The 27,848-nt window shown below is 39.9% G+C and overlaps 1 protein-coding gene and 1 long non-coding RNA gene across 20 annotated transcripts in view; one reads left to right on the forward strand and one right to left on the reverse strand.

Annotated features, from left to right (window-relative positions):
- ADAMTS9 (ADAM metallopeptidase with thrombospondin type 1 motif 9) overlaps positions 1–27,848 on the reverse strand; it is a 175,486-nt gene that overhangs the window by 41,878 nt on the left and 105,760 nt on the right. For 4 of the 8 annotated variants that reach the window (XM_003132298.6, XM_013981854.2, XM_013981853.2 and 1 more), the window contains 2 exons: positions 7,278–7,445; positions 7–180 (listed from right to left, as the gene is read on the reverse strand). In XM_003132298.6, coding sequence (XP_003132346.4) covers positions 7–180; positions 7,278–7,445 — 342 coding nt within the window. The remainder of the gene's footprint in view (positions 1–6; positions 181–7,277; positions 7,446–27,848) is intronic. The other 4 variants (XM_021070781.1, XM_021070779.1, XM_021070780.1 and 1 more) reach the window with 2 other exon arrangements.
- Positions 34–27,405, forward strand: LOC102162007. Of its 12 annotated transcripts, none has more exons than XR_306840.3 (6): positions 36–198; positions 7,583–7,883; positions 7,958–8,018; positions 11,805–11,931; positions 23,287–23,381; positions 24,775–27,405. It is a non-coding gene; the product is annotated as an uncharacterized LOC102162007 (long non-coding RNA). The 12 variants fall into 12 exon arrangements; XR_001300231.2 differs by having other exon boundaries at positions 56–198; positions 11,684–11,931; XR_306839.3 differs by having other exon boundaries at positions 65–198; positions 11,785–11,931.

A 27,848-nucleotide genomic window follows, 5' to 3' on the forward strand; every position in this document is an offset into this window, starting at 1 on the left:
ACTTACTTCTTGCCACTCCTCTGCCCTCCAAGTGTAGAGCGGACACGGTGGGGCTTGGCAGGCACGTTCCGACTCTGGTCTGGTGTACTGGTCGCACCCGGTCTCTCTGGCTACTTTGTGTGTTCCCATGTGACAGCCCACATTTCTCCGCTGGACGCCTTGGCCACAGGACACAGAGCACTAAGAGGACAAGAGAGTGTAAGTGGGGGCTTTGGGTCATGTGTGGGAGGGGGCAATTGTTGCGGTGGAGAGGGTCACAGGCCTGGGGGACGCACCCGTAATCCAATGACCTTCACAGCTATTCACAAGGCTTTCTCACATCTTAGATCTGCAAACTCACTGCCTATCAAAGCTGGCCGAGTGAGGAGGAGACTCAAGTTTGGGGGCAAGCTCTGGAGTTAACAAAACTCTTGGAAGAGGCTGGGGGAGCTCATTAGGAAACAAACAGTCAGTACAACCTAGAAGTGTCACCTTGTGAGATGAAAATCCCAAATGAGTTCTCTCCCCGAACATTGGAGGGTCTTAAAAATGGGAGATACATACGGCGATTGTACAAGAAAACTTCTTGGCAGATTAAAAATGTAACCCAAGGAAAGGAAATCACTGAAGCTTTTAGGGCCTTATAAGTAGAATTATTTCCCCCAGTCTTTCTTTTTTTTGCTCCTATTCCTGGAGATAGGAGATTTTTTTTTTTTTTTTAAACTATGGAATTCGTTACACTCTTTGTCTGTGTAGAACCTCAGATGAATATATGAAAAATAAAAGCGGACAAAGAAAAACCAGTTCCTTGTGTGTTGTGTTTTCAGCCCTTGAAAAATACTGTTAATCAGGCTGAAGCATTTTGTTGACCAAGCTGCAAAACGCCATATTAATCTGCAATTAACTCTCCTCTAAATTAATTTTTTAATGGTTTCCTCATTGCTGTGTTTCATAATCTCACTTACGGGCAGGCCAAGAATTATTGTCTTTATTAAGCTTTGGACAGTCAGAAACTAAAGGCAACGTCTGACTGGAAAGCACAGTCTATTATTTCACCTAGCTATTAAAAATTATTACCAAGTTTTTGTGATCGCTCAGCTTCCATTCATTTGTCTGATTGAGAACACAAGCTTAACATACATTAAGGCCACATTCCTAAGAGGAAGTCTTCTTAAAGAAGAGAATCACGCCTTTAAATTAGACAAAGATTCTTGTCCAATTAACCTGCAGCAGGATTCATCCTACTCAGAGGCTAATGGGAATTTACTATCAGGAAGCAGGCCCTAATGAATTCTGCTGCAAATGAATCTTATTTCCATTTCAGATGCAAAGAAAACAGGGGGCAGTGTTTAGAAGTCAGCTTGGGAAATCATATCATTTCACATGAGCCTATGGCAGGCAGGAGCTTAAATGTTCACGTCCAAGCTAGCTGAAGAGAAGGAAATATTTTGGAGCAACATAGCTACTATTGTTTGGGTTTAATGGCATTAATTGGATTGAATGAGTTGATGACCCACAAGAAACCCGACTTTGAAAGTTATTATGTACTGGGGGGAATGAGAGGGTGCCTGAGACAAGTGACTGCCTTGTCTACAGAGGATGGTCATTTAATACTTATGGGAGCTACATGTATATTTCCCAGTGATGAGACAGGAAATGAATGAACTCTAACATGGGAAAGTTAGCACATGAATGACAGAATCATCTAACGCTGGCAACAAATAACAACCAAAATATCCTTTGGCTATTTGAATTTGAGGTCTTAACTATAAAGGAGTACACTTCAGAACAATGCATCCAAATGGAAATACAAAGAAAAATAAGAACGACAAAGTAAATAAATTTGAGTTTGGCACAGGGCTGATATGTATTCAAAATCTCATGATGCTTTAACAAGGTAAAGAAAAAGGAAAACATGTTACGGGCTTTTAGAGTGTCTACTATTCAGGCTCCAAGAAAATGAAACTTCTTTTTGATGCTGTTGTTAGTTAGCGAGTAAATTATTACTCACGGTTCAGCAAAGGCAAGGTACAAAGAGCCATAAGCATCCAATATTTTAAAAATCACTTCTACAATGTTCGATCATTTTTCAAAAGGCAAATAAAGACAGAGGAAATTTCAATTATATCACATGTCATTGTGACTTCTGATTTTCTTAATGTTAAAGCTAGCTTTGCATTAGCACATTGAAAAATTTCAACATGACTTATCTGTGCAGCAAGGTGTGGGTCCTGCCTCTGTGAATATCTCATCCATGGTAATCTTTGTTCAAAATGAAGTACGCTGCCTCAGAGTTAGTTTTCTGTGTTCACATTTTCTTCCTGTGCTGTCTCAGGGGAGGCATCATTTTGCATACAGAGCCAGCCAGGCTTACTTGTTGAATTCTGAGAGATTTGATCAGAAACCCCATGAATAAAACAGCATCAGAAAGACCTCTGAATGACCCTGGAGGTGGTGACGGAGGTGGTGTGTGCATGTGTGCATGCTTAATTCTTCTTGTTCTATTTAGTCCAACTTTTAGTCTGCTGAGGGAAAAGGTTGAACAGTCTCTATTAACGTGTCTCCCCCACAGCTATCGTTTCTGCATGGCAGTCTGTGCAGGTTTGAAAGTAGATGTTTTTAGTTCCAAACTACTGAGCTGGGAGCTGTGTTTCATCTCTCTGTACTCCCTCCTGTGCAGGTGCCAATTTAAAGGGGCAACCTACGCTTATTTCCATAGATAAAAAGAATCTCTGAGCTTCTGATGTTTGGGGAATTATAATATACACCTCAAAACCTGGACAGAATTTTACATACTTTCCTCCAGGGTTACTGCTGAAATCACAGTGGTGATATTATTTAGGGGAGGCACTAGCTTGAAAAACTAACCAAATATGAACCAACTTTAATAAATAATAACTGTTAATAATGACAGCAACTTCCTAGGCACTTACTATGCTGGGCTCTACTCTCAGGTTTTTCAACTTAATAATTCTTTGTTGTTGGGGGCTGAACTGTGCATTGTAGGAAGTTTAGCAGCATCTCTGGACTCTGTTACTAGACGTCAGTTGCATCTCCCCTCTTTTGCCAAATGGAGACAACCAAAACTGTCTCCAGACATTGCCACACGTTTCAAGAAAGTACAATATCACTCCCAGTTGAAAGCTTAGTTCTATTCTAAGCATGTTACATAAAATATTTTTCCTACTTCCTAATAAACCTTTTAAGCTGATGCCCCACAAATCAATAAAGCAAAGAAAGGAGATAGTCACCCTAACTCAAACAAAAGCAAAACCAAAATATAGTTCAAGTAAATTCTATCCTAGGCAATATACCAAAGCTACTATGGATTAAAATTTGACTTCCAGTTTTAAAATATGCTGCTCATATGATACAGGCTTTTGTACTATATCAGCAAAAATGTGGGTGAAAAGCCTGTCTTCAAACAACTCAACATCCAATGACTGCAATTAAAATACAAAGTAACAGAGGGTAGAAATCACTAATGCAATGCCAGTTCTCAGGACCATCTGCACATGGTTTCCTTGGTTTCTCAAAGGACACATGCTACCCATTTGCCATGTTTCTCCATTAGATACTCGTGGAATATTTTGGAATCAGACATCACATCAAGCTGCTCTCATTGTAATCATGAGAAAAGTCCTAACCAAAAATGTATGGTAGGTTTATAACACAATTTGCCATTTTCCATTTTGGCATGACCTCTGAAAATCTTTTAAAAATTAAATATTTTCCCCAATTTAAGACACCACTGATTCCAAGACACAGTATTATACGTTGTATCGCTCAGAAAGAAAATCAGAGTGATTAATTAAATCATGGCTTTTTACTGGTTGTTAGGCCCACTCTACCACAGAGATATTAAAGTATGAAAAAGACAGGCATCTCAGGATTAAATGAATTCATGATCAATTAATGATGATAAAGTGTTATTTTCATTTTAAGCTGATCATTTATTCTGTTGATTTCTAAGCTTCATTTGTTTAAAAAACTTCTAAAGGAATAGAATTCAGAAAATTCATTTTCCTCTGGAATGCTTTTGAATCATCATACCTTGGAGGCTTCACATTTATCAAGCTGAATCAAGAATCTGATGCTGGAAGTTCCCATTGTGGCTCAGCGGTAGTGAACTCAACTAGTATCCATGAGGATGTGGGTTAAAACCCTGGCTTCGCTCAGTGGGTTAAGAATCCAGCAATGCTAGGAGCTGCTGCAGTGTGGGTCACAGATGTGGCTTGGATTCCGCATTGCTGTGGCTGTGGCATAGGCTGGCAGCTGCAGCTCCAATTTGACCCCTAGACTGGGAACTTCAATATGCCGCAGGTGCGGCCCTAAAAACAAACAAACAAAAAGAATCTGATGTTGATTTTGTCTTAAAAGTTCCTCCCTCGGCTCTTAATCAAAGCCATCTAAACAAACTGAATGTGAACTACTGGAAAAAAAAAGAATGCTTTCACACTTTAGTGAGGATTTTTTTTTTTTTTGACAAATTCAAGATTTTCAAAAGATGCAGAAGTGAAACCTTCCACTTTAAACTTCAAAATACCAATTTTGAGGGAGAAACGAAGATGGGCATGACTGTACTAGTTTCCTAACCTAATATTCTACATGTTTAATTGTCATCGGACATTTTGACATGATGAGAAATTGTAGTAGTTCTTCCCCCTACCCTGAAGAAGAGATGACCAGCATATAGCTACCATCAGAAAACAGAAGGACCAGACATAAAATCGCCTAAATACTGTTACAAATGGATAATCATTCCTCTTGCATTATATTGCTGCCTTGGGATATTTCTGTTTACCACTGGATCATTAGAAAACCAATAATCTTTTAATCATGCAGACTGTCTTTCTCTATCAACCACTGGGTCTGATTATTTTCAGGTATGCTTTTAAATTGCACAAGTCAGATTTCACCCGTGCACCATCTTGTCTTGCCTGCTTTTCTAATTCAGTTCTACAAATCAAATCAGAGCATTAGGAAGTTGGCCCCAGACCATTACATAACTGTGTTTGCTTGCATGTTCCACAAAGGTAACTAGACTTTTCTAAGCAATCATTTTGAACAGGTGCAGTCTTTTCTGCAGAGGCATTCTGATAATCCTATTACCTTATGTTTGAAAAAATCCCAAGGGTTCAAACCTAATCATCCCGGCTTTGTGAGCAATTTCAGACTTCCCATCAGGATCACAGGATACGAGAGTAAAACTCAGTTTGTGGTTACCAATAAGGAGTAAAAGCTTCTTTTAATCGTCCTTTTTACTGAATGAATTGGCCTTTAATATGAGCATCATTTAAATGCTCTCAACTTTATATTCAGGACAAGATGCAAATAGATAAGCAGAGGCCAAAGAACATAAAGAAAAGTAACAGAGCAGGAAAGTGCACCAGAGAACAAGCTAATTAGTGCAGTGTCTTGAATAATGTTAGCTGTAGGCTTCTACATGAATTGAGTAGCTCCAAAAATAAAAGGGCTGCAAGTTACAGATGACAGTAGGTACTCAGACAAACCATTAAGGAGGACAGGTATGAAATACTGCTTAGAAATCGGATCCTTAAGGAAGCCAGAGGAGGAACCATCTCTAGCTGGGCATCCATGCTTTGATTGCTAAGTTAAATAAAAACTTCCAAACATGATCATTCTGATAAAAGCACTGAGAAGGATGAGGCTGTTCTGCTGGGGAAGGATGCAGGCCAGGTTTTCTACCTCTGTGAAGGGAAGCATGACTGGGAGGCAGAGGGTCCCATGATGACAGCTCAGGGCAGTTAAGAAAAAAATCACATTTCTTGGAGTTCCCATTGTGGCGCAACAGAAACGAATCCGACTAGTATCCATGAGGATGCGAGTTTGATCCCTGGCCTCTCTCAGTGGGTCAGGGATCCAGCATTTCCATGAGCTGTGGTGTAGGTCACAGAGAAGGCTCAGATCCCATGTTGCTATGGCTATGGTGTAGGCCAGTGGCCTCAGCTCTGAATCGACCCCTAGCCTGGGAACTTCCATATGCCAAGGGTGCAAGCAAGGAAAAAAAAAAAAAAAAAGAGAAGAAGAAAAAGAAAGAAAAATTCACGTTTCTGGAGGAATTTTCCATGAGTCATATTGGAATGGAGGATCCTCTACTCCTCCTCCTGTCAGCACGGCTGTGCAAAGCTTTTTGGGGGGTCTTAGAAATCAAGACCCAGACTCTGAAAGAATCAATTCTAGAGGCTGCCAAACCTGAATCTAGTTTTCTATAGGTCCTTAGGAGGGTCTTCACCCTTCTCCACTGCATGGGAGAACCACATGTTTAGAAAAACCTCACCAAATCAACTAAGTGGAGAGAAAGAGCAGCATTAAATACAGAATATATGAAAGGAAATTGGGCCTTGTTACTCTTAAGCAAGCACCTCAACCCAGCTGAGGAAACGTCCATGTGTGGGGTGACAAAATCTACTCTAAGGACCAGATGTGATGACTTTTGTTCACCCATCAGTTGTTCATAGACAAATAGAAGCTTGGAAAATTCCCTCTTGAATTCAACAGGGAAATGCTCATACCCAGTTTCTGATCAGATTACCATTAGAACTAACAGAGTCTAACTATAATCAGTTTCTTGGGTACTTACCCTCCCCACACTCCCTTCCCCACTGGATATACACACATTACACTCATCCAGACAAAATATCACTCTTGAGAGCTTATGAAAGGCCAGTGAGCTAACTACGTGCATTCAACTCTGCATTAAATCCTCAGAAGAGCTACATGAAGTCAGCTCAGGAAGGTTAAACAAATCACCCAAGGTCATATAGCTAGGAAATGACAGAGCACCCACCCCGTCTGTTCCCCTACTTCTGTTTTTTACAAGCTAACAGGCAGAGGAATATTCTCTAATACTTTATATTGACAGTCCTTTCTTTAAGAACCTCAAAGGTAAATTCAGACTCAATTCCTGTCAGATGGCCAGAGTCAACCTTACTGGAATCCAAATTAGTGGTTTTCTAAGTGGTCAATGATAATAAAAAATGCCATCAGTGGAGGATGGAGGAGCTACTCTGTCCTGGACAGATGACATCTACATCTACCACCACTTAAGACTTCACCTTCACAACTGTCATAGGTATTATCCAAAGCACCAAGGGCTGAAGCCACGTGGTCAAGGTCCCACAGCGAGTAAGTATCCTGTCATAAAGATCTTTCCCTCCCTGCTCAAGCTCCCCTCTGAAACACCAAAACCGTGCAGGGAAAACAAGCCAACACACTGGTGTCGGCCATGTGGCCGAAGGTAAGGAAGCAGTTGGTAGAGGAGAAGCATTGCTCACCTGACTCCAGGCGCCAGCCTTCCACTTGGGGCATCGTCCTCCTCGGCACTTTCTGTGCCCATTTGGCTTAGGAAGGTGTTTACAGTAATCACCTTCTAAATGGCTTCCATCTTTTGCCATGCAGTAAACATTTCGTTGTTTATGCCCTCGACCACAAGAGACAGAACACTGAAATATAAAGCAATGGCAAGGTTGTTTTTTTTTTTTTTTTTTTTTAAACCACATGGAATTTGATTAAAAAAAAAAAAACCTGTCACAAGATGCTAAGTTCATACTAACAAGAGTCACCATTCCCCCTTCTGCAGCGCCATACTGGAAAACATCTCAAGGCTCAACATGGAAGGAAGGAAGCCTTGGAGGGAAAAATGTGGACAGCATGACAGCAGGAACCCTGTCTAGTATTTTGGGTCACTCAAGAGTGAGGGTAAAATCTTGATAATTGAGGCCAAAAATGAAGGCCATGAACCTGGTATTACTATGAAATTCTGATTTAAAGAAGATATACTATGAATTAGTAGAATTCCTTTTGGACATCTCACTTTGTGCAATCTCTGATGAAGGTATTTCTTCAACAAACTGCCTCGTGATTCACTCTTTTGGATAAAGGTACGTTCCTAAAACAGAGCTGTGTCCCATTTCCTAGCGAAATGATTTAAGGAAACTCTTCTACCATTTTTCAGAGGATAAGCTCTCATTTTCCCAGCACATTGGAAAGGAAGTGAAAAAGGCACGTTTTGAAAGGTAAGCTAGCAGGTGGGTCTGTGCCAATTTTGGGAGGGAGGCATTACCTTTCAACTTTGATCTGAAGGTTCACTGAACTGTTTTAAATGTGACCTTGTCTGACCACATCTAAGAAACTTGACTTTGATTTCCGAGTAGGTTTCTCAGGAAGGTTTAGGAATCAAAGTGCCCATGGACTCAGGACAAAAATTTGATATGACAGCTTCTTGTGGAACAGGCAAGAGGCTGGCCCCAGTGAGTATGCTGAGATATTCAATGTCCATTGCCTCATTAGCGATTACAGAAGTCATTACCCCTGGGATTATAAGCTTGCTGGCTCCGGTTTTCAAGACACATTATTTCCCAATATAATGTTCTTGCATTTCAGAGGGAAATGAGTTTAAGAATGAAGAGCAAAATGGGAAAATGCAATGAAAATAGATTTCAAGTGTCATTTCCTTCTACTCAATATTTCGAATTTCCTCTGCTAACTTTGCAATGTTATTAACTTAAATGGCCAAAGTGCTCTCTTATGGCTAATAGATAAATAATACCATGTAAAACATGTAGCCTAATATAAATTCAACCACTATGACCCACATGCTCAAAGTGATACCATTCATAAATGAGCCAGATGTGCTTTTCTAGTTAATATAAGCCATTTAAAAATTTTAATAGTTGCTGGTAGAGAAATTTAAAATATGTATATTAACATGTTTAGCTATAACTTTTTACTTTAGGTAATGGAAACACTATTCTTTTCATCTGAGCTCTCACCTTGTGATTATTATGATTTAGTGTACCCATTCTGGAACTTTTAATAGAGAATACAGTGTGGAAGGAAGGCGCCCAATTGGAATATCTACACCAAAACAAAAACATCCATCTTTAAACCTACCGTATTTTGATGTATATAAAGACTTTGGGTTCTAATTCCAGAAGGCTTTTAGAAAGAATTTCTAAGAATTAATGCTATAAACCAATGGTCTAACGACTTACACATAGATAATCCCTATTATTAGTGACTAATTTTTATATTTTTCACTGTTACTTTCATGAAAAAATACAGGCAGAATTAGAACTTGGGGTGAGATCACTTCTTTAGTCAGCCAACATTTACTAAGCACCTATGTTTCAAGAATTATTCAAATTGCTGGGAATATAGTGATGAATAAAACTGACCTAATCTCTGTCCTCATGGAGTTTACAGACCAGTGAGGAAGACCAGCATCAATCAAGTGAAGGCAGGAGTAAATATGTACTTGTTAATTGAGATGAATGCTCTGCAGAAAGAAGGCTAGAGTGGTTGCAAGAGGGTTCCCTGAAGCCAGACTATGCAGAACTCGTGGGTCATAATCATATACTTTATTCTCCACAAGATGGAAAATCATTGACGAGTTTTAGTTGGGTTAAGACATGGTCTGATTTTTGTTCAAAAAATTCTACTTTGACTACTGAGTATACAATGAGTAGAAATATACCATGAGCAGAAATAAGAACATTGCTTAGGAAGCAAATGCATTTGTTCAAACAAGAGGTGGTGGTGGCTTAGATTAGGGTGAGAAATAGTGGGGTGAGGGAAGTGGGTGGATGTAAGATATTTTTTGAAGTAGAAATGATACTTTCTAAGGCAGGTGGAAGGCAGAGTTAGGAAGGCCTCCCAGGTTTCTGGCATGTGCAGTTGGAGAGACAGATGGGAAAAACAGCATTGGGAGTCAAGAACACATTTGTAGGAAATAAGCTGAATTGAAAGGCTATAGATTTGTGGGTGGTAACATGTGCTTTATTTGGGTGAAGAAACAGAGTTATCTTTGAGTATCAGATGAACATGGGTCAACTTAAAGCTTGCCTCTCTCCCTGAGGGATTATCATTTTAACATACAAATAGTCCAGACAAGCTGTCCCTTAATATGGAGGGGAAAAAGAGAGTTAATGGAGATGTTGATTTAGAAATCTGTCCAGGGAGTTCACATCATGGTTCAGCAGGAAATCAATCTGACAAGTATCCATGAGGATGCGGGTTTGATCCCTGGCCTTGCTCAGTGGGTTAAAGACCTGGTGTTGTTGTGAGCTGTGGTGTAGGTCACAGATGCAGCTTGGATTCCACATTGCTGTGGCTGTGGTATAGGCTGGCAGCTGTAGTTCTGATTCGACCCCTAGCCAGGGAACTTCCATATGCCAAGGGGGCGGCCCTAAAAAGCAAAAATAAATAAATAAATAAATAAAAGAATCTGTCCATTGCGCTGTAAATTCCAAGAGGGCAGGGATTAAGACAGTTTCATTCATCACTATACTCCCAGCACTTTGCATAATTCTTGAATTTAGTAGATGCTCAATAAACGTTGAATCAACAAATGAGACAAATCCCATTTAATGGTCATTGGAAGAGAGACCTTAAAAATACAGAGCAACCTATAAAGGCAAATTTGAAAAGGCACAGCTTCCTCCCATTCATTATATGCCAGGCACTCCTCTAAGACTTTATAAGCATTATTTCATTTAATCATTCCCCAAACCACAGACATAGGTACATTATTGGAGACATTACTGGAGACAACTGGGTTTTCAAAATAGCATAATCATAATGCACAAGATTTATATATCTTCCCACATGACTCCAACACAAGTGGCTAGATATCTGTTGGGAACAAGAAGAGCACAATGAAAATAATTAAGTTATCAACAATATTACTGATCAGAATTCATCTGAGGGGCATCACTGATGCTACTCATATCTACTGCCCATGAAATGAAGATAAAGTTGATCTGAAATGTGATACCTTAAAAATCTTTTAAAAATATCTGGATTAGCTGCATCCCCTTCATTCCTATATGTAGTCCTCTTAGTTGGGGACTTAAATGGAACTGACTTGGAATAAAGGATGAATACTTCAGCATGAGTCACTCACTACACACAGTAATTGCCAAAATCAAGATCTAAAAGCGATAAGGAAATTCTCATGGTATCTAATCTGATAGAAAACACTTTTCATTTCATGCTTTCTAACTTACCAATGAAGAAAAGCAGCTGCTTGTGGAAATTTTCATGTCTTACAGGTTTATTAACAATTTCATAATAAGGTCTATTTCTAACAGGGTCTATTATGATTTCATAAAGAAGTTGTTTTGATAATCAAATAAACACAGGTTTTAGCTCTTCTATTCTGAGGGAAATTTCCATCTGATCATTTCCAGTCCTTTACCAAGCAATGACTTTTGCACCAATGTGCATCAATGAGTTAAATTTAGTGCATCACCTAATACATGCTATTTATTGGCTAAACAGCTGAGCCTTCTTGCTTTGGGGAATATTTAACTTCTTATATTTGTAGGCAGAATAGCCTCCCAGTTTGCCGGTAGGACTCTTGACTTTTTCTCTTTTGGGGAAACAAATGAACTTGTTCAAGAGAAAAATTTTTCCCCTGGACTTTGAGTAACACTCTTAGACAATGTAATCTCTGCTTATTACATAGAGACACCAAGGTCAGTATCTCAAATGTCTGGACTTTCAGGCGTTTGTTTCTGTAAGGGTGTTCAAAAGGAATGTTTAAATATGGAGCTCTGTTCAGATGTTGTCTTAACTTTTTAGACTAAGGTCTCAGAGTTTGAAATCCTTGCATTTCAACATATCTGGTGGAAGTGAAACTCCAGTCAGAACTTCTACTGAGAGTTGGCTCTCTCTGCAGTGGTAGATTTGGATGCTGGATGCATTTGTTTGCCACTGTTCCTGGTGTGCTGTCCCTGGCATTAGGGATGCTCTGCATTGGTCCTTTCACTCATATTGAAGGTTTGGTCTCTGAGTCACAGAGAAACCAGAAAACAATGTCTGCCTTCATGAGAACGGCTGCAGACCTAGAGAGAATGAGATCCCAGTATTGCTGAAGCTGCTGAGAACCTGGACATCCAGATGGATATGGAGGACCACACAGAATTGGTAAGGATACCATAAGAAACAAGAAGGAATAAGAAGGGGAAGGTGGAGGTCAGGGATGCATGAAGAGTCTGGCCAAAAGACAGCTGCTCAATGGGGCTGGATGATGCTGGGGTTTAGAGGAAGCACTAGAGGCAGTGGGTTGTGGACCAGCACTGAGCTGTAGCAAATGCTTGATACATAAGGTTACTGGGTGGTCCAGGAGGACGGCCCCGGCAGAATGTCTGGGCACAGTTGAGTATATCTGGGTGGCTCCTACCTCCAAGTGATATGTACACAAGAGATTCTGTTGATATGAAATGTATTATGGAGGACGGTGATCAACTAGTCCATATTTCCAACCAGAGAATTGGCTGACAGCAGGTTAGAAATAAGACAGAACTGAAAAGCCAAGAAAAAGGCCACATTCTAGAAGCTAATAATAAGCTAAGCCAAGACTGCTGAACTGAGATTTTTTGACAATCAAATAGCTAACCATCACTCTGAGACTGGTGGAAAGAGTTCAGTTGTGAGGCAGGAGATTTTACTAATTATTATTCGGGGCCTTTCCCTTGTGATTATAGAAAATACGAAAATAACATCTAAATCACTTCTTTTAAAAAGAAGTGCATATCTTTTCATAACAACAAGCTCTTCTCGATTCTACTCTCATTTTGACTTTACCAAAACATAAAGTTAATCCTCATCTGTAAAGTATGATATCAGAACTTCCTTTGCCAATTACAGTGACAAATGAATAACTATTGCATGAACATGACACCATCAGGAAAGGAAAAGGGATTCCATCCAATACCCACTGTTCCACCAGAAGAAAAAAAAGAAGAATGTGAGCACAAAAATATAGACTTAGGGATCAAAGTTTCAAAATCGTCAGTGCCAGACTTGAAGAAACATACAGGCTTGTCACATAGAAAAAAGACAGTAACAGCAGTTCATATATGTTTACTATTGCTTTCCACATGGTAGGCAATAAGCAAATATTTATGGGAACGAATGAACACAGGAAAGCTAGAGCCATCACAGAAGTGTACTATAAACCAAATGCCATGTTTTCCTAAAGATTCCAAGAAATAACCACCTGGAACCTGCCCTATAGTGCTAATGCTGAACTGATTTGGCATGGTTATTTAGATTCACAGAGGCTGCTCCAAGAGCCCTGTTTCAGCTGGAGCAGAACTATTAGAAATCACACTAGCTGACTTTCATTGAGCTTTTACTATAAGTGGGACTATGGAATGAAGGATACTGGCTTCTCCCATTTAATCCCAATAGCAGCCTTATGACTCTGGTACTATGGGGATTCCTTTTTACAAATAAGGAGACTGAGGATTAAAAGGGTGACATCACTTGCCCAGGGTAACAGAGCCAGGAGGAAGCAGAGGCAGATTTCAAATATAGCATGTGTGTTTCTAGAACCATTATTTTCACAGGCGGCTCACCTCTTGTTCTACAAGAGAAAACTAGGACCTCAAAGAAATATCTCTTAAGACAATTTTAGAGACCTCTGCCTCTTTAGTCTCTCAGGAGGAGGGTAAATACACAATGTTTCTCTGACTTTAATACTTTCTGCACAATCTCTTTAGCATCTTGGGAAGAAAGAAGCTATGAAAAGCAAATATGCAATCATGTAAAGATAAATAAAGAGCCACATGTCGCTTTGGACAAAGCCACACCCTAGTTCTCTCTTGGCTGATTTTCAAGGTTGATTTACTCTTTGCAGCTGGCCTGATGCCACATGATCATCTCTATTCACTGATGAAGGGCCCTTGCATGATCATGATGGAAGGTTACAGGTTGCAATTCACCAAGGACTAAGCTCTCAATGTTTGAGGTATAGGTATCTCAGAGATTATTCAGCCCATGTATTTATTTTACAAATTCAATGCAATGGAAAAGGAGAGAAGTCATGCTCACAATCACAGAGCAAGGAAGGAAGAGATGTGTGCTTATGACTAGGAGCTCTGGTACCTAGCACATTACACTATTTGGCACCAATCGCACTAGGGACTTCTGACCAGATTCTGGTGTTCTCTATATTGCCTGGGAACCACAGATAACTCAGACATCCTGGTCCTTTCCACTTCAATTCAAATAAGTTCACAAAGAGCTAGCAAGATGGGCTGGGGCAACCAAGGCAGGCATAGATTCTGCACCTCTGGCTCTGAGGGACTGCCAATACCAACAGGATTAAGTATAAGGTGCCAGTTAAGAACAAAGTCCAAGGGGTGGCTATGCCTGGCATATCACAGCTCACCTCATGGGTGCTTGTCTTCCCCTTGCTCTAAAACACACCCCTTAAGACTAAGGCACAGGTTTCCAACCAAGTCAGATCTTGGTTGGAAAGCTATCTACTGTTTTACCATGGTGCTATTAGGAACAAGCTACCTTTTCTCAGCTCAGATTTGTTCCTGTAAACTGAGGATATAGCACCACGTACACTCACAGGAACTGCAGAAAAATTAGGTGAGACAGTGCCTATAGAGCTTTTGGTGTTTTGGGTGGACAGTGCAAAAATCAACCACACGTCCCTGTTACTACTCCTCCTATTCAGTGGAGTCTTTCAAAATATCTCCTAATATGCACTTTAAAAGGTGAACATTTAAAAAATATATGTTAACTAAAAAAAAAAAATTAACATTCTAATACAGGCACTGCTGGGTGAAAGAGGGACTTAGTCTGGCAAAATCTCTTCCGTGTGAATGGGTGAAGGGCTTTCCTTTCTAAAGGTCACAGAGAAATCCCCAGAGCAGACATAAATGCTGACAACTCCTTCTTTTCTGCAGTGCCCTTTTCATCCTCATAGGCTATTACTTATTAATACTCTTTCTTCTAACCACAGAAGACAGAAAGACAAGAGGAAAGAAAGACACCACACCTGAAAGCCACCCCTATTTTCTATTCCATTGTTTCCTGCTCACATTTACTATCTTAAGAACTCCTGTGTTTCTCGTTTGTTTGTTTGTTTGTTTGTTATTTCTTTAAAGGTCTCCTCAAGCACAGAATCAACATCAGTGATGACCGTGACCAAACACATATTCATTCACTTCCCTGCTGGGCTCAGCTCAGCTGTGGGAGTGGTAAGAGCCCTTTGTCAGAAAGCAGAGCTCCTCATGGGCGATGTGAACCTATTTAGGGAAATTTTTATAGGGCTTCCCACAACTCAAGAATGGCTCTGAACAGGGGCATCAGGGAACCAAAATGACCGAGCAGAAAGGAGAGGAAAGCTTGGCCAGGAAACAAGGGCTGTGACTTCAGGGCGTAAAGCCAGTGCTGACAGGCCTGCCTGATGGCCGTTTATGTCCAGGACCACCATGGAACTTATTACCATGAAAAGGAGCTAAGAAAGCATGAGATTGGCAGGGAACACCCTGGAAGAAAGTGGATGTGGGAGTCACGGTCATGGCAGCTGGCCATCTTTCCACCCTCAACACCCCCAGCCTTTTCAAGGCTACAAAGATCTAAGACTGGGAGGAAAAGGAACTAAGAGCCACATGTCAACTGCTAGAGCACACTTGAGGGCTCCTTTCAATACTCTGTCCAAGTAGGTGGCCCTGCATATGCCTTGCAGGGGAGATGGCAGGGCCAGGAAAAGATGGGGAGGCAGGGAAAGGTGCTCATGATCCCCACTTCCCATCACCCCTAAGAATTATGAGGTACCGGGTTCTCTAACCACCCTCTGCAACCTCAGAATGGAATAACTTTGTAATAAAGAAGGGAAATACATTTAAACATGAAATATAGTAGCATATGAAATTGGCTATGGAACTTGTGAAACCCAGATTGGGCTGCTTCTTGTTTGTGGAGGAAAAACATTACAGTTTTTGTCCCTATCAAGACAGAAACAAAACCTAAGAAAATGTGCAAAAGCCATACATGGTCATTCTAGCCTGGCTACACCTAATTGGTGCCAGCAGGAATTTGAGGTTCCATTACTCCTAACATGCCCTCTCTCCATTCCCAAGCACAGTGCCTATATTTGTAAGGATCCTTTTCATGGTTAGATGTGATGATTCTTTGTAACATGGCCTCAGCAAAATCATAATACTGGTATCTTTCAGGAAAGAGATGAAGATGGTAGCAGGACCTATACTCTCTGCTTGCTTGGGGCTATTTATAAAGGCAGCTTGGAAGATGGGGAGGGTAGTAGGTGAGGTTTTTGTTTGAGCATTCTTTATTCCCAGCTATCCCAAAGGTGGGTGAAGAAGAGCCTGAGTAAATAAATGATGGAAAAGTTATGGCTGGTGACAATAAGAACCCAAGTTTTTTGGTGCTCTGAAGGTGAACTGTGACTGAAGGCCAAGGCTAGAGGGTTCAAGGGGTACCTGGAGATGTCATTCTGCTAGAAGGTGACAACATTGGAAAGACCCAATTGTGACTTAGGCTACTGTCATAGGCAGCCAGGAAAAGATCCAGGAAGCTTACATCACTTTTGGGAAGGCGTCTATAGAAAAGCAACCCATGGGGCTGACTTTGGACTTTCATGCAACCAACCAATTTCTAGTCTTTGAGCTTTTTCCTCCCCCCAAAGAGCTAGACTAAGTATAATTCAGTCATTTAAAAGACACTTGGGCAGAGTTCATTTAATTGCCTCTTTCAGCCTTCCTTTCTCTGCCTATCTGGCTCTTCCTCCATCAATTTGGTATGAGAGGACCATCTTTATCTGCCAGCATGTCAAATACTTTACACTGAAAAATTTACAAGTTTGGGGGCAAATAGTTTATGTAATGAATTTGCCTTTGGGTGGGTATTAATGCCACTCCAGAACCGAAATGTGCAAACCTGTGTCTGTAATAAGAGAAACAGATCTCAGCAAGAGAGAAAAAGGTTGTCTTAACCACTGTTGAATGAGATGTTCATCCTCCAACTTTGTAATGCTCTACTGCGAGTTCCATTAGGACCAAAACTGCTACCAATATGCACTGTTCAAGTTCTTCATGGCTTTCCTGTCTCTTTCTCCTGCTTACCTTTGGTAAAGGTAAGAAAAGGCTTTGGTAAAGAAAAGACTCAAAAATCCCACTATGAAAGGATGAGATGAAAAGAAATAAAAAAACAGCTAAAGTGAAATGGCTCACAACATGGAACTGAGCATGAGAAGTGGCTAAAATTTTATGTGATGGTTTTCCATGAATTTCAATTATTCCTGCACTATTCTGGCTACTATTTAAATGGAAATTCAAGGGTTGAGGCAGAAGAATGTGGGAATTATGAACTTGGTTCTGGAATCAATCAGACCTGGTTAGACCAGTACTATCTCCTTCTTTGTGATGTGATGCAAGCTGCTTAACCAGGTATGAAATGATGACGAGGAAGCATCTTAAACCTAACATGTCTGAAAAAGAAGTCCTGATCTTCCCATTATCTTCTTCATTTCAGTCAATGGATGGAAATGCTATCCTTCCACTTACTCACTGCACAGAATTTGGAGTCATTCCAGCTCCTTTCTTTCTCTTGTATCCCATATCTAAAGTCAGAGTGAATCCTTCAGCACTCCCTTAAAATATATCAGAGTCCTACCACTTCTCATCACTTCCACTGAACATTCTCATCAGAGTATTTCAATGGCTTTCAAGACCTACTTTTATCTTTGTTATCCTGTAGCTTCCCCTAAATTCAGAAACCAGACTCATTCTTTTAAAACAAATTTAGGTTCCTACTCAACTCTCCCTCCCCCCAATCCCCATTGGCTTCTGACCTCAGTAAGTAAGCAAAAATCCCTCCAAAGATCTCTTTCTCTCCTTCTCCCATGATCAACTTCCATGTTCCTCTCCATCAATACCATCTCTAATTTTATATCTAACCAGCCACACCCCCTCTATTCCAGCCACACTGACCTCCTTGTGATTGCCAAGGTATTGCTATTACCTGGCACACTCTTGTCTCCAGATCTTAACCCAAAATACTCTTCTCCTAGGTATCCACATGGCTTACTTTTATGTTGTCTCATTTCTCTGCTCAAATGACACCTTATTGGAGACCTGCCTGACCTTAAAATTGCAGTTCCATCTCTTCTTCCATGTCATTTTCTCTTTTAACATCTATGGAAATGTCACTTTCTTTCACAATATATATTTTACCTTTGTTTTGTGTGTTATTTATAGGTTATCTGCCCCTCCCTGCTAGAATGTAAGCTTGAGGAGTTCAAGGATTTTTGTCTCTTTTGTTCACTGCTATCTCCCCAGTGCCCAGAGCAGCGCCTAGTTTACAGAATAGTTAACACACACACAAATGCATTAGTGAATAGTATCTAATACAGACTAGAGCCACTTATCTCACAAAAATTTTTAACAATTAAACAAACATTCTGTATAATGCTTAGTTCATTGTAAGAACCAAATAAATAATGACTGCCCTCTTCTATCTCCTGTGTCTATTCAGTCTAAAACTGGCTAAGCACTCTCGAGGTTTAATATTTAATTTATAGTTACAGAACTGCATACTGCACAGGGGACATCTAAGAGGAAAGTTATCTGAGAATGTAAGATAATGGAAAGCAAGGGGTAGAAGCTGGGAAAAAAAAAGCAAATAAAAAACAACAAACATACAAACATTAAAAAAAAAAAAAAACCCAAACTAAAGACTTACACACCTGTTCCAAAATAATGTGTCTAAGTTTGAGCCTGATTTTTTTTCAAGTTCCTTTTCCTTTAAAAAAAGACTCTTGAATGTATGGTATTCAGAACTATAAAATCAACATCAAGCCTGAGACTGTATAACTGCAGACTGAATTCAATGGAATTAAATAGTTGCCACCCTTCTATACCCTCTCTGTAAGCTAGCTACCACAAGCCTCTCTACTAAGTGAGGTGGTTTTACCCAAATAATAGGATCAGGCCACATGCAGTTTTCTTAGTTCAACAGATCTCTCCTTACAGATATACTAATTCACATTCTCGTGTGCTAGTGCTATAAATGTTCAGGGAAAAATTAGCTCTTTTCAGAGCTCTGCTCTGAGAGTGGGTGACCAAGCCCAATTTCTGAGTTGCTCTGAAAACCATTCAAAAGCAAGTGAAGTGTTAAAAGGGCTTATTCAAAAATTCAGACCCCAGAGACTCAGCTTCTAGGGCTTTTAAAAAGCAGAGGAGAGCTAAAATGGTTTCCACTATGGCAAGAGCCTGTTTCTTTTATGTGTCACAAATCCAAATCCGAACTTCTGGAAGTTTTGGAAGCCCTACCAGAGAGGAAGTGGAAAAACATGAAGCTTGGGAGTCCGCTGGGTCTGGATCCAAGAATTACTTATTGTATGATGCTAGCAAACTTGTTTAGCCTTCTTAGAGCTCAGTTTTTCCTACCTGCATAATGGACACAATAGAGTCCACTTTGCAAAGATTAAATGAGGATTAGTAATAATGCTTACAAGGCACAAGGCCCAAAGCTTGACTCACAGGAGATGTCTCCTCTTCTAGTCAAATCCATCTGGTCAAATGCAGATGGATACTTCTATGTGCACATCAAGACATGTAAGGTAGCAGGTTATCAGTTGGTGACTGGGATGTGGAGAAAAACCATTCATTCAGAGAAGTGAGATTTCAAGGGTGGCTTCATCTTCTCATAGCCTCTAATAATTGGCAATACTATACTTAGTTAAAAAGCAAAACTCCACTTCTAATTTGAAAGAGATTTGACATAGTTAGTCCATTGGTAATTAATTTAAGATTCTAATTACTTCTGGAAGGTGGAACGCACTCATCTTATGGAGAACCAAGGTCTCTTCTCCACTGAGCTCCAATGAGTATTTTTTTTTTTTTCATAAAAATTTCTGGTCTTCCATTCAATAAAGTTTAACCACTGTAGGAAGAATCCAATATTTCATTAGGGCTTAGGTACCACCATAAAATTACTGAGGTTGATGACAGGACCATGCCATTTTGCTTGCTTTTCCTCTACCGATAGATTTCTTCTTTGGTCTTAAAAATTTGGAGTCGCTACTAGAGTTTATAATCATTTTTAGTGACCTTTTCGAACAAGAAGAATTGAGACTGATTTTCCTTCTAGGGCCAGGAGATGCATCATCTAAAATGTTCTGTCTCACTGATCTCAGAGTTGTGCCTGCCATTCTGATCATATACACATATGTCTGCAGGGCATGGGGGCTAAAGTTGGTAAATGCATAGCAATGTTATTTGCTAAAGCAGGAAAATTTGCAAAGTGGAAAAGGAGAGGTATGCAGGGGTAGAACTTGAGAAACTTTCTTCCCCAGAAGTTCAGGCACTGAAGAGCCAGGTTAATGCCACACATCTGAAAAAGCTGCTCACAGCTTGCCTTCTTAATGCCTATTAGAATATGGAAAGGAAAGTTCTGCTGAAAGAAACTCAATGAATCATGGAGGAGAGATGCCCCCTCCCAGAGGACATTTGCCATGTTTGAAGATACTGTTGGTTATCACAACCACAAAGATATGCTGCTGTCATCTTGTGGGTAGAAGCTAAAGATGCTGCCAAACATCCTCGGATGCCCAGAGTAGCACCCCGACCAAAGAAACTTCTGGTCCCAAATGGCAATAGTGCCAAGGTTAGGAAACCCTGCTGCAGGCCTGTTTGCAACTCATGGAACACTTTCTGTACCACTGTCTCGGTCTCTAGTCAGAAACATGGTCCCACTAAGATTAATTATGCTTTTATAAAAGTATCCCCCCCAAACCTTTAAACAGTCAACTCTGAAACCAGTTCCTAGATATGGCTGGACCATTACACATGTGCAAATTCTACCGTGGATGAGGGAAGCTGTTTGTTTGAAACATAAAATGTAGTGGAGTATTTCTCTCTCTTGCTTGCTCTATTTATCATTTATCATTTATCTATCCATCCATCCATATCTATACAAACAGTGCTATCAGAACAATCTAAACGTATGAACATGTTGGAGTAATCCTTGTTTTCTTAGAAATTCTCATCCTCCTTTAGGCCTTTCTATGCAAAGTTGGTCTCCCCTGCCAACACTGCCATGCAGAATGTCTGTGGACCGCACTGGGCACATCTGTACACATTCACAACTTCCCTTCCTGGCTCCAGAAAAAGAATGACACTGCCTGTTGGTCTGTAAACTCATAGTCTGGTTGGACAACTTTGAAACCTCATATTTTCAAGTTCATCTCTGAAAATCTTTGACCTTGCTGGGTTCCTAGGATTCCATATACTATCTGACGGAAAATTCAACTCTTCAGAGAGAAGTGTTTTTGAGAGCTAACTAGCATCATTCCATGGGGCTTGCAACTGTGACTTCAGCTTTGACTTGAGATTATGAGTCCTCCCTCTCTTGTGGGGGCCACACTGTATATGGTAAAATGCTTGGAAATAACCCTGCTTCTCTTTATTAGATGTCAATAATACCTCGGAACCCAACCAACAAAGCCTTTAGACATTGCCCAATGTCCACTGGTGGGTAAAAATCACCCCCAAGGGAGAACCACTGAATTTTCCTGAGGTTTTCAGAAAGTCCTTCAACAAGCTCTCAAAATTGAGTTGATTTTAATTGACTTGATGGGGGCCATGGCACACAGAGATTTTTCTGGATGGGGGCGGTAAAGGGCCCACTGAACATTAATTTAACAAGGTCAAGATCCTAGGCTAAAAGGGTTGGGAGGCCCTGGTCTTAGAGAACATGACACACACAGTGTAAAATCAATTCCCATGCACAGCGATGGAGATCACAACTGCAATGAAACAAACAGGCTCTTCTGGACATCCCTTCCTCAATGACATCATAGCCATGACCCGCCACTGCTAAGAGGTTCCCAGATATTCCATATCTGACTAAGAGACAACCAAGGAGAAAGAAATCATGATTTCACTAAGAAAGGGAAAACTGCAATGCAGGAAGAGGGGAGTTGGTTGGGGGAGGGCTTTTTGTTAAGCCCAAGGAAAACAAACTATGCATTTTTGGAAAAAAATCTTTAGTTTTCAAAGGAATCTGAGCTTTGACTGGGGATAAATAGGTAACAGTGGATACCTGTATTTGGCCAGGTATGTACTGGCAAGGCTGGAAATGAAAGTCTGGGTTTTCCTGGGAAAAGGGGAGCCAAAAAAAAAAATTACACACACACACACACACACACACACACACACACACACACACACACACCCCATTCTCAGGGGACTTTCATTTTAGCTTCCACTCCTGTGGGAGGGGTGAGGGAGGAAGGGAGGAGACAAGGAGAAGAAAAAGTTCATGGGAAAAAAAGGCAATGAAAACTTAGGAAAGAGGCTGTGTGTACCAAGCTCAGACTAAAGCACCTACTTTTATTATGATGCTACAGTGCAAATCTTAGATTAAAAACAGCTTCATAAAATGTGTCAGAATTTTTAAAGCCCTGAAATAAATTCAGACCTACCTTCATCTCCTTGTGAAGTAAAATACACACTCCAAACATATTTATGTTTCCCTAAGAATTTTTTTAAAAATAAGAGTTCCTGTTGTGATGCAGCGGAAATGAATCTGACTAGAAACCATGAGGTTGTGGATTCGATCCCTGGCCTCACTTAGTAGGTTAAGGATCCATTGTTGCCGTGAGCTGTGGTGTAGGTCACAAAATAGGTGTACACCAATTTTGTTCCATTTGTGTACATGACTGTGTTGACACGGCTGGATCTAGCATTGCTGTGGCTGTGATGGAGGCCGGCTGCTGTAGCTCTGATTCGACCCCTAGCCTGGGAACCTCCATATGCCGCAGTGTGGCCCTAAAATAGAAAAAATAAAATAAAATAAAATAACTTATTTAAAAAAATTTCATACTTGAAGAAAAACTGCAAGAATATCACAAAGAACTCTTTCTCCCTCTTATCCAGATTCTTCAACTGCCAACATTTCACTACATTTGTTCCTTCTTTCTTCCTCCCTAAACACATTCATATATGCCATTATCATTTTGTTTTTTCTAAACAGCATGCAGACAAAATGTCCCATCATCTCAAAAACTCTAATTTTCTCAAATCAAGGATACTCTCCATGAATACCATACAAGTTGACAAGTTGGAAAAATCACTATTGATATACTACCACCATCTAAACCTCTGTGTTTCTTTTTATGATTCCCTCCTATAAGTTAGTTTTTTATTTCCCTAGTTTTAGGTCAGCACAATAAGGATTTCAGCTCCTGAGCAGCATTCAGAATGGGGTTGCTCATTCATTCATTCATTTGGATATTGTTAAGGATATGCTTTGTGTAAAGCACTGAGCTTGAACAGTGGGCCTCTACAGGCCAAAGGAAATTTTGGTTTGGGGCAATTAAATAAATTATTTGGTTAAAAGGAGTTTCACTTGAAATGTGGTGGCTATGTTTACATCTCTTCCTTTGTTTTAGTTAGAAAAAGGAAGCGAATCCACTTTTTCATGTCAACTTTTCCCTCACTTCATCTTTCACAGCTCCTACATGATAACCACGTCTTAACACGCACCTGCCACATGGATGGAAAATACGTCAGGAGTTGGGAGGACAAGGAGTGAGGAAGGAAGCAAATGTAAGGACAGAACTCAAGGGGGTTAACTGTCCTGTCAACGGGCAGGAATAAGCCTGACTATTGCCAGAAGAAAAGTTCAATTCCTGTAGCTTAGTTTTAGCTTAAGAAAGAGTTTGCAAGATATCCCCATGCATTTAATGTGCTTCATTTCAACCAGAAAGTTACTACTATGAGATCACTTTTTAATAAACTTTAATTAGTTCATTTTCATAAATCACTTGTAGTGCAACAGCATATTATGTGCTATGATAAACTTTATCACCACAAACACCTATAAATCCTCTAATTGGCTTTACCAAAATCTAACTTATCATCCTGATTATCTATATATCTACTGAACAAAGAAAACACAGATTTATTATCTCAAGTTATTCTATTCCTCTTTTGTATATTAAAATGTCAGACATATCACCTAATGTGCACTTAGTAAGTACTGGATGCCCTTTTTTTCCCCTCAGAATCTCCTAGAAGGTCCAAATCTTGCTCTTTACTTGGTTTAATTTTTAAGAGAAACAGTTTTCTCATATTCATTCCTTTAAAGTGCTTAGCCAAATTTGAAAATGACTCAATAATTCCAGAATGTTTCAATCTGGAAAAACAGAAAATCTTAAACTGCAAACATTCTCTTTCCACAGCTTTTTTGCCACTTCCCCAACTATACAGTAATATGAGGGAATTACATCTTGGTGATGAGGTTCAAATCCTGGTTTAGCCAGTTAGACCTAGAACCAACTTGCTAAGTTCTCTGATGGTGCTAAGCAGAAGAGATTAAATTTGATTACGTGAGGAAACGGCTTTGCATAATTCCTAGCAAAAAATAAATGCTCCAAAACATGACTTACAATAAAAACTCAAAACCATCACAGTAATTACAGAAGGAAATTTTACCAAATCAGTGAGGGAAAAACAGCTCTTTTGTGAGTAACTGAAGTGATCCATTCATCTCCTTGCTGAGATACTTCAGAAGAAAGTAGCTTAGGGACAGTCATTTGACTTATTTTCCATTTTAGTACATAGACAACCTAAGAGTGGGCATAACAAATTAAAAAAGGCTTCTAAAAAATGACCATCTGAACAGTTAATAGATTAATTCAGATGTCAACCTAAAGGGGCAAAAACCCCTCACAATTCTCTCAGGCAGCTGGGAAAGAGAACTGATGACATCATTGAACAATTTGCAGCCAGTGTTGTTACATACATTTTGATATCTAGAGGTATCAGTATGGGATATGAATGCAAAACAAACCATGATCATTTTCTTAACACTAGGGAGTTGAAGTTAAAGGAGAGCAATTGTAGCCATGGAGGAGACACTGCCTCATCTCTGGTGTTCTTCTGAAGAGTCTTTGAAAGAGAACTCCTTAAATCTAATCTGCTCAACCTTTACCTACAGGGCTCTGTGAATATGGAAGTTCCCCTCAAGAAACTTCTCCTTCAAAGAAGGAGTGATCTCTTGGAATTCAAGCTCCTACAAGGTGGCTACCTGGTGTTGTCCATTTCTGCTTTCTCCTAAAACGCATCAATCAAGCCTTGCCCTTTCAACCCACAGAGCACATAAACATTCTTTCTCCTTAACTGAACTTACTGCCACGGTGAACTTGAACTCTGAGATGCACAAGAGGAGAGTCTGTTTTAACAGCTGCTTGGACACAGAGGCCCTGGAGTTACTACTCTCAAGACAGCTGGTTCTGTCTCTCTTTTCACTGTCCTATTTTTTCAAGGCCCAGCTGTCAGGATATACCCACTGAAGTGTTCCCAAACAAAGGCACAAAACAGAAGACAGGCAAGAGAGTGGTACTTATTGGAGACGAGGGCATCTGACACTGGGACCCTTTACATGCTGACATAGGGTTTTTCTCCCCAGTTTATTTTTATAATTGACCCCGTGGCTAGTTGAATATTAATTGCTAAGTGCCTGAGGCTGCCCTGCCCAATTCTGTTTAAATGTAGAGTAAATGAAATAACAATTTAAAATGCAGGATCCATGTTGCACTTAGCCACATAACAAGTGCTAAATTATCAGTCACATGTGGCTAGTGGCTTCCATATTGGGAAGCTAAGATAGAAGATGTTTCCATCATTATAGAAGGTTATTGGACTGCTTTGGCCAAGGTATAATCTCGTTCTAATAGGAGAAAGGGATGCTGATCTGGCTAAGAATGATAGCTTTGTAGGTTTAGCCTATATTGATTGTTTTCCATCCTACTTTCTATTCACTCTTTTCTTGACTGCCAATTTTCTACTTTTATAAATTTCTGCACAGGGATGTGATGGTGATTAAAACAATCCATGACAATGATCCCACTTTAGAGGAAAAGACAACATCAAGAAGCAAAGACAGTGGTGTGGCAATCCACACATTCCAGATCTTTTTATTAGTATCTATGAAATAACAAAGGGGGAGAAGGACTCTCAGCCACAACTTCCCACACTAGTGTGGAGGCTGAAAGATACCTGTGGGGAGAGGCAGAAAGTCAGGCCCTCCACAAATCCTGGCTCTCAGATCACTGAACTATGTCTGGGTTCTAATATAAAGGTGAATAGAAACACACTTTTTCTCAGAAGGTTTTTAAAGTTTCCATATCATTAGCCAGGAAGCATTGTGTCAGTTTTTTATGTGTTCAGTTCTGTTTGTTTAATATCAAATTTTCTCTGTCTCCACCAGAGTGAAGAGCTCTGACTTGTTCATCGCTGAATCCTTAGCATTCAGAACAGCCTGGCCCCAAAGAAGGCACATAAAAAGTATTAGCTGAAAAACGAATGCCTTTTTTTTTCTTTTAAAGGAATGACCCAGAGTCTTTTACTCCCTCCCCATAAAATAAATCTTCCTCAACGGCCTTAATAATCAGGATTCCCTCCCAGCCAATTAGACTTGGACTCAGCCTCTGCCTCCCGCTCTACATTCCAAAGTTTCCTTTGCTGGCCATTCCAGAAGGGCAACTCCCTGAACAGAGTCGAGGGAGGAACTACAGTCCTGCTCAGGGTCTAATGTCTCCCCCACTCCTGCCCCCACCCCTACCTTTGGGCCTTTAAAAACTGTAAAAATAGAAATCTGTCAAGCTATCCTGAAGTGTCAGCTGCCAGAAGGCAGGAACAGAGTCTCTGAAGGCATATAATCACTCTACTTAACAACAACAACAAAGTCCAGCTGAATTTTATCTCCAATGAAACAGAGCAGGCCAGGGTTTGCTTTTTTTGAGCATACTTGAGGTGAGTTGTTTATAGAGTCTTAATCTACCCTGAGTTCAGGTAAACACTGTAATTTCATATGATTGCAATGTTTTCATTAAAAAAAAAACCGATATTATTTTTTATACTCCATATTAATAAAGCCAAATAACACATTTTTTAAATTTCTTTTTTTAAAAGACACTAGCAGTACAATTAACATGTGCCTTCATTAGTTAAAACAATCTTATATTTATAAAAAAATGCATGTGCATTTAATGTGATATTCCTTGTGGCCAAAATCTTTTTATTATCCTTCTAATCTGGCCATTATTATAACTTTAAAGTAAAAAAAAGTTTTGGGTTTTTTGTTTTTTTTTTTTTTTTTTTTTTGGCTTTTTAGGGCCACATCCATGGCACATGGAGGTTCCCAGGCTAGGGGTCGCATTAGAGCTGTAGCTGCTGGCCTATGCTATAGCCACAGCAACTCGGGATCCGAGCTGCGTCTAGGACCTACACCACAGCTCACAGCAACACTGGATCCTTAACCCACTGAGCAAGGCCAGGGATCGAACCTGCACCCTCATGGATACTAGTTGGGTTCATTAACCACTGAGCGACAATGGAAACTTCAAAAGGACTGGTTTTTTTTCCCATTCCCTTAAACTTAACCATTTGCTTGATGTGTTCATAGTTGCTGGTTATGGGAATTTAGCAATAAGTTATAAATTTGGATTTTCTGCTGCTAGAGTCAAATGGACAACGTCAATATTAGCTAAGCAACATTCAGGTCAGATGGAGTCTGGGTTTTAGGTGTACCCTTTTATTGAATATAAATGAGAGTTTAAAAAATTCATTCTGAGCATGGACTGTTTCTTTCTACCAAATAAAGTGGATTAATATAGTCAAGGATAATGTCACTGAAGTCTTAGCACTAGATTATCACATAGTCAAATGGGTTTATAAAAACACCTCTCTTATGGGGTAGCATGGATGCTAAATGCGACACATATTTCCTTAACTTGGCTTGGTATATAGTAAACACTCAGTAAAATAAGCTACCATCACCTGCTTTGGAAAAGTTCTCTTACTCAGCACCTTATTTAAAAAAAAAAAAAAACAAAAAACCCTCAGATACATACAGGGACTCCCTTATTTTGTCCTTTCCCCCTCAATTACCATAAAAGACTAGAGTGCATAATAAGGTCATCCTCATGATTTATCATTTGTTTTGGAATGTGCAGGTTCTCAAAACTTTCAAGTTTATTGTTATATTTTATTTTTCTCTAATAAGAAATG

The sequence above is a fragment of the Sus scrofa genome, chromosome 13, assembly GCF_000003025.6.
Source record: "Sus scrofa isolate TJ Tabasco breed Duroc chromosome 13, Sscrofa11.1, whole genome shotgun sequence".
Taxonomy (NCBI): domain Eukaryota; kingdom Metazoa; phylum Chordata; class Mammalia; order Artiodactyla; family Suidae; genus Sus; species Sus scrofa.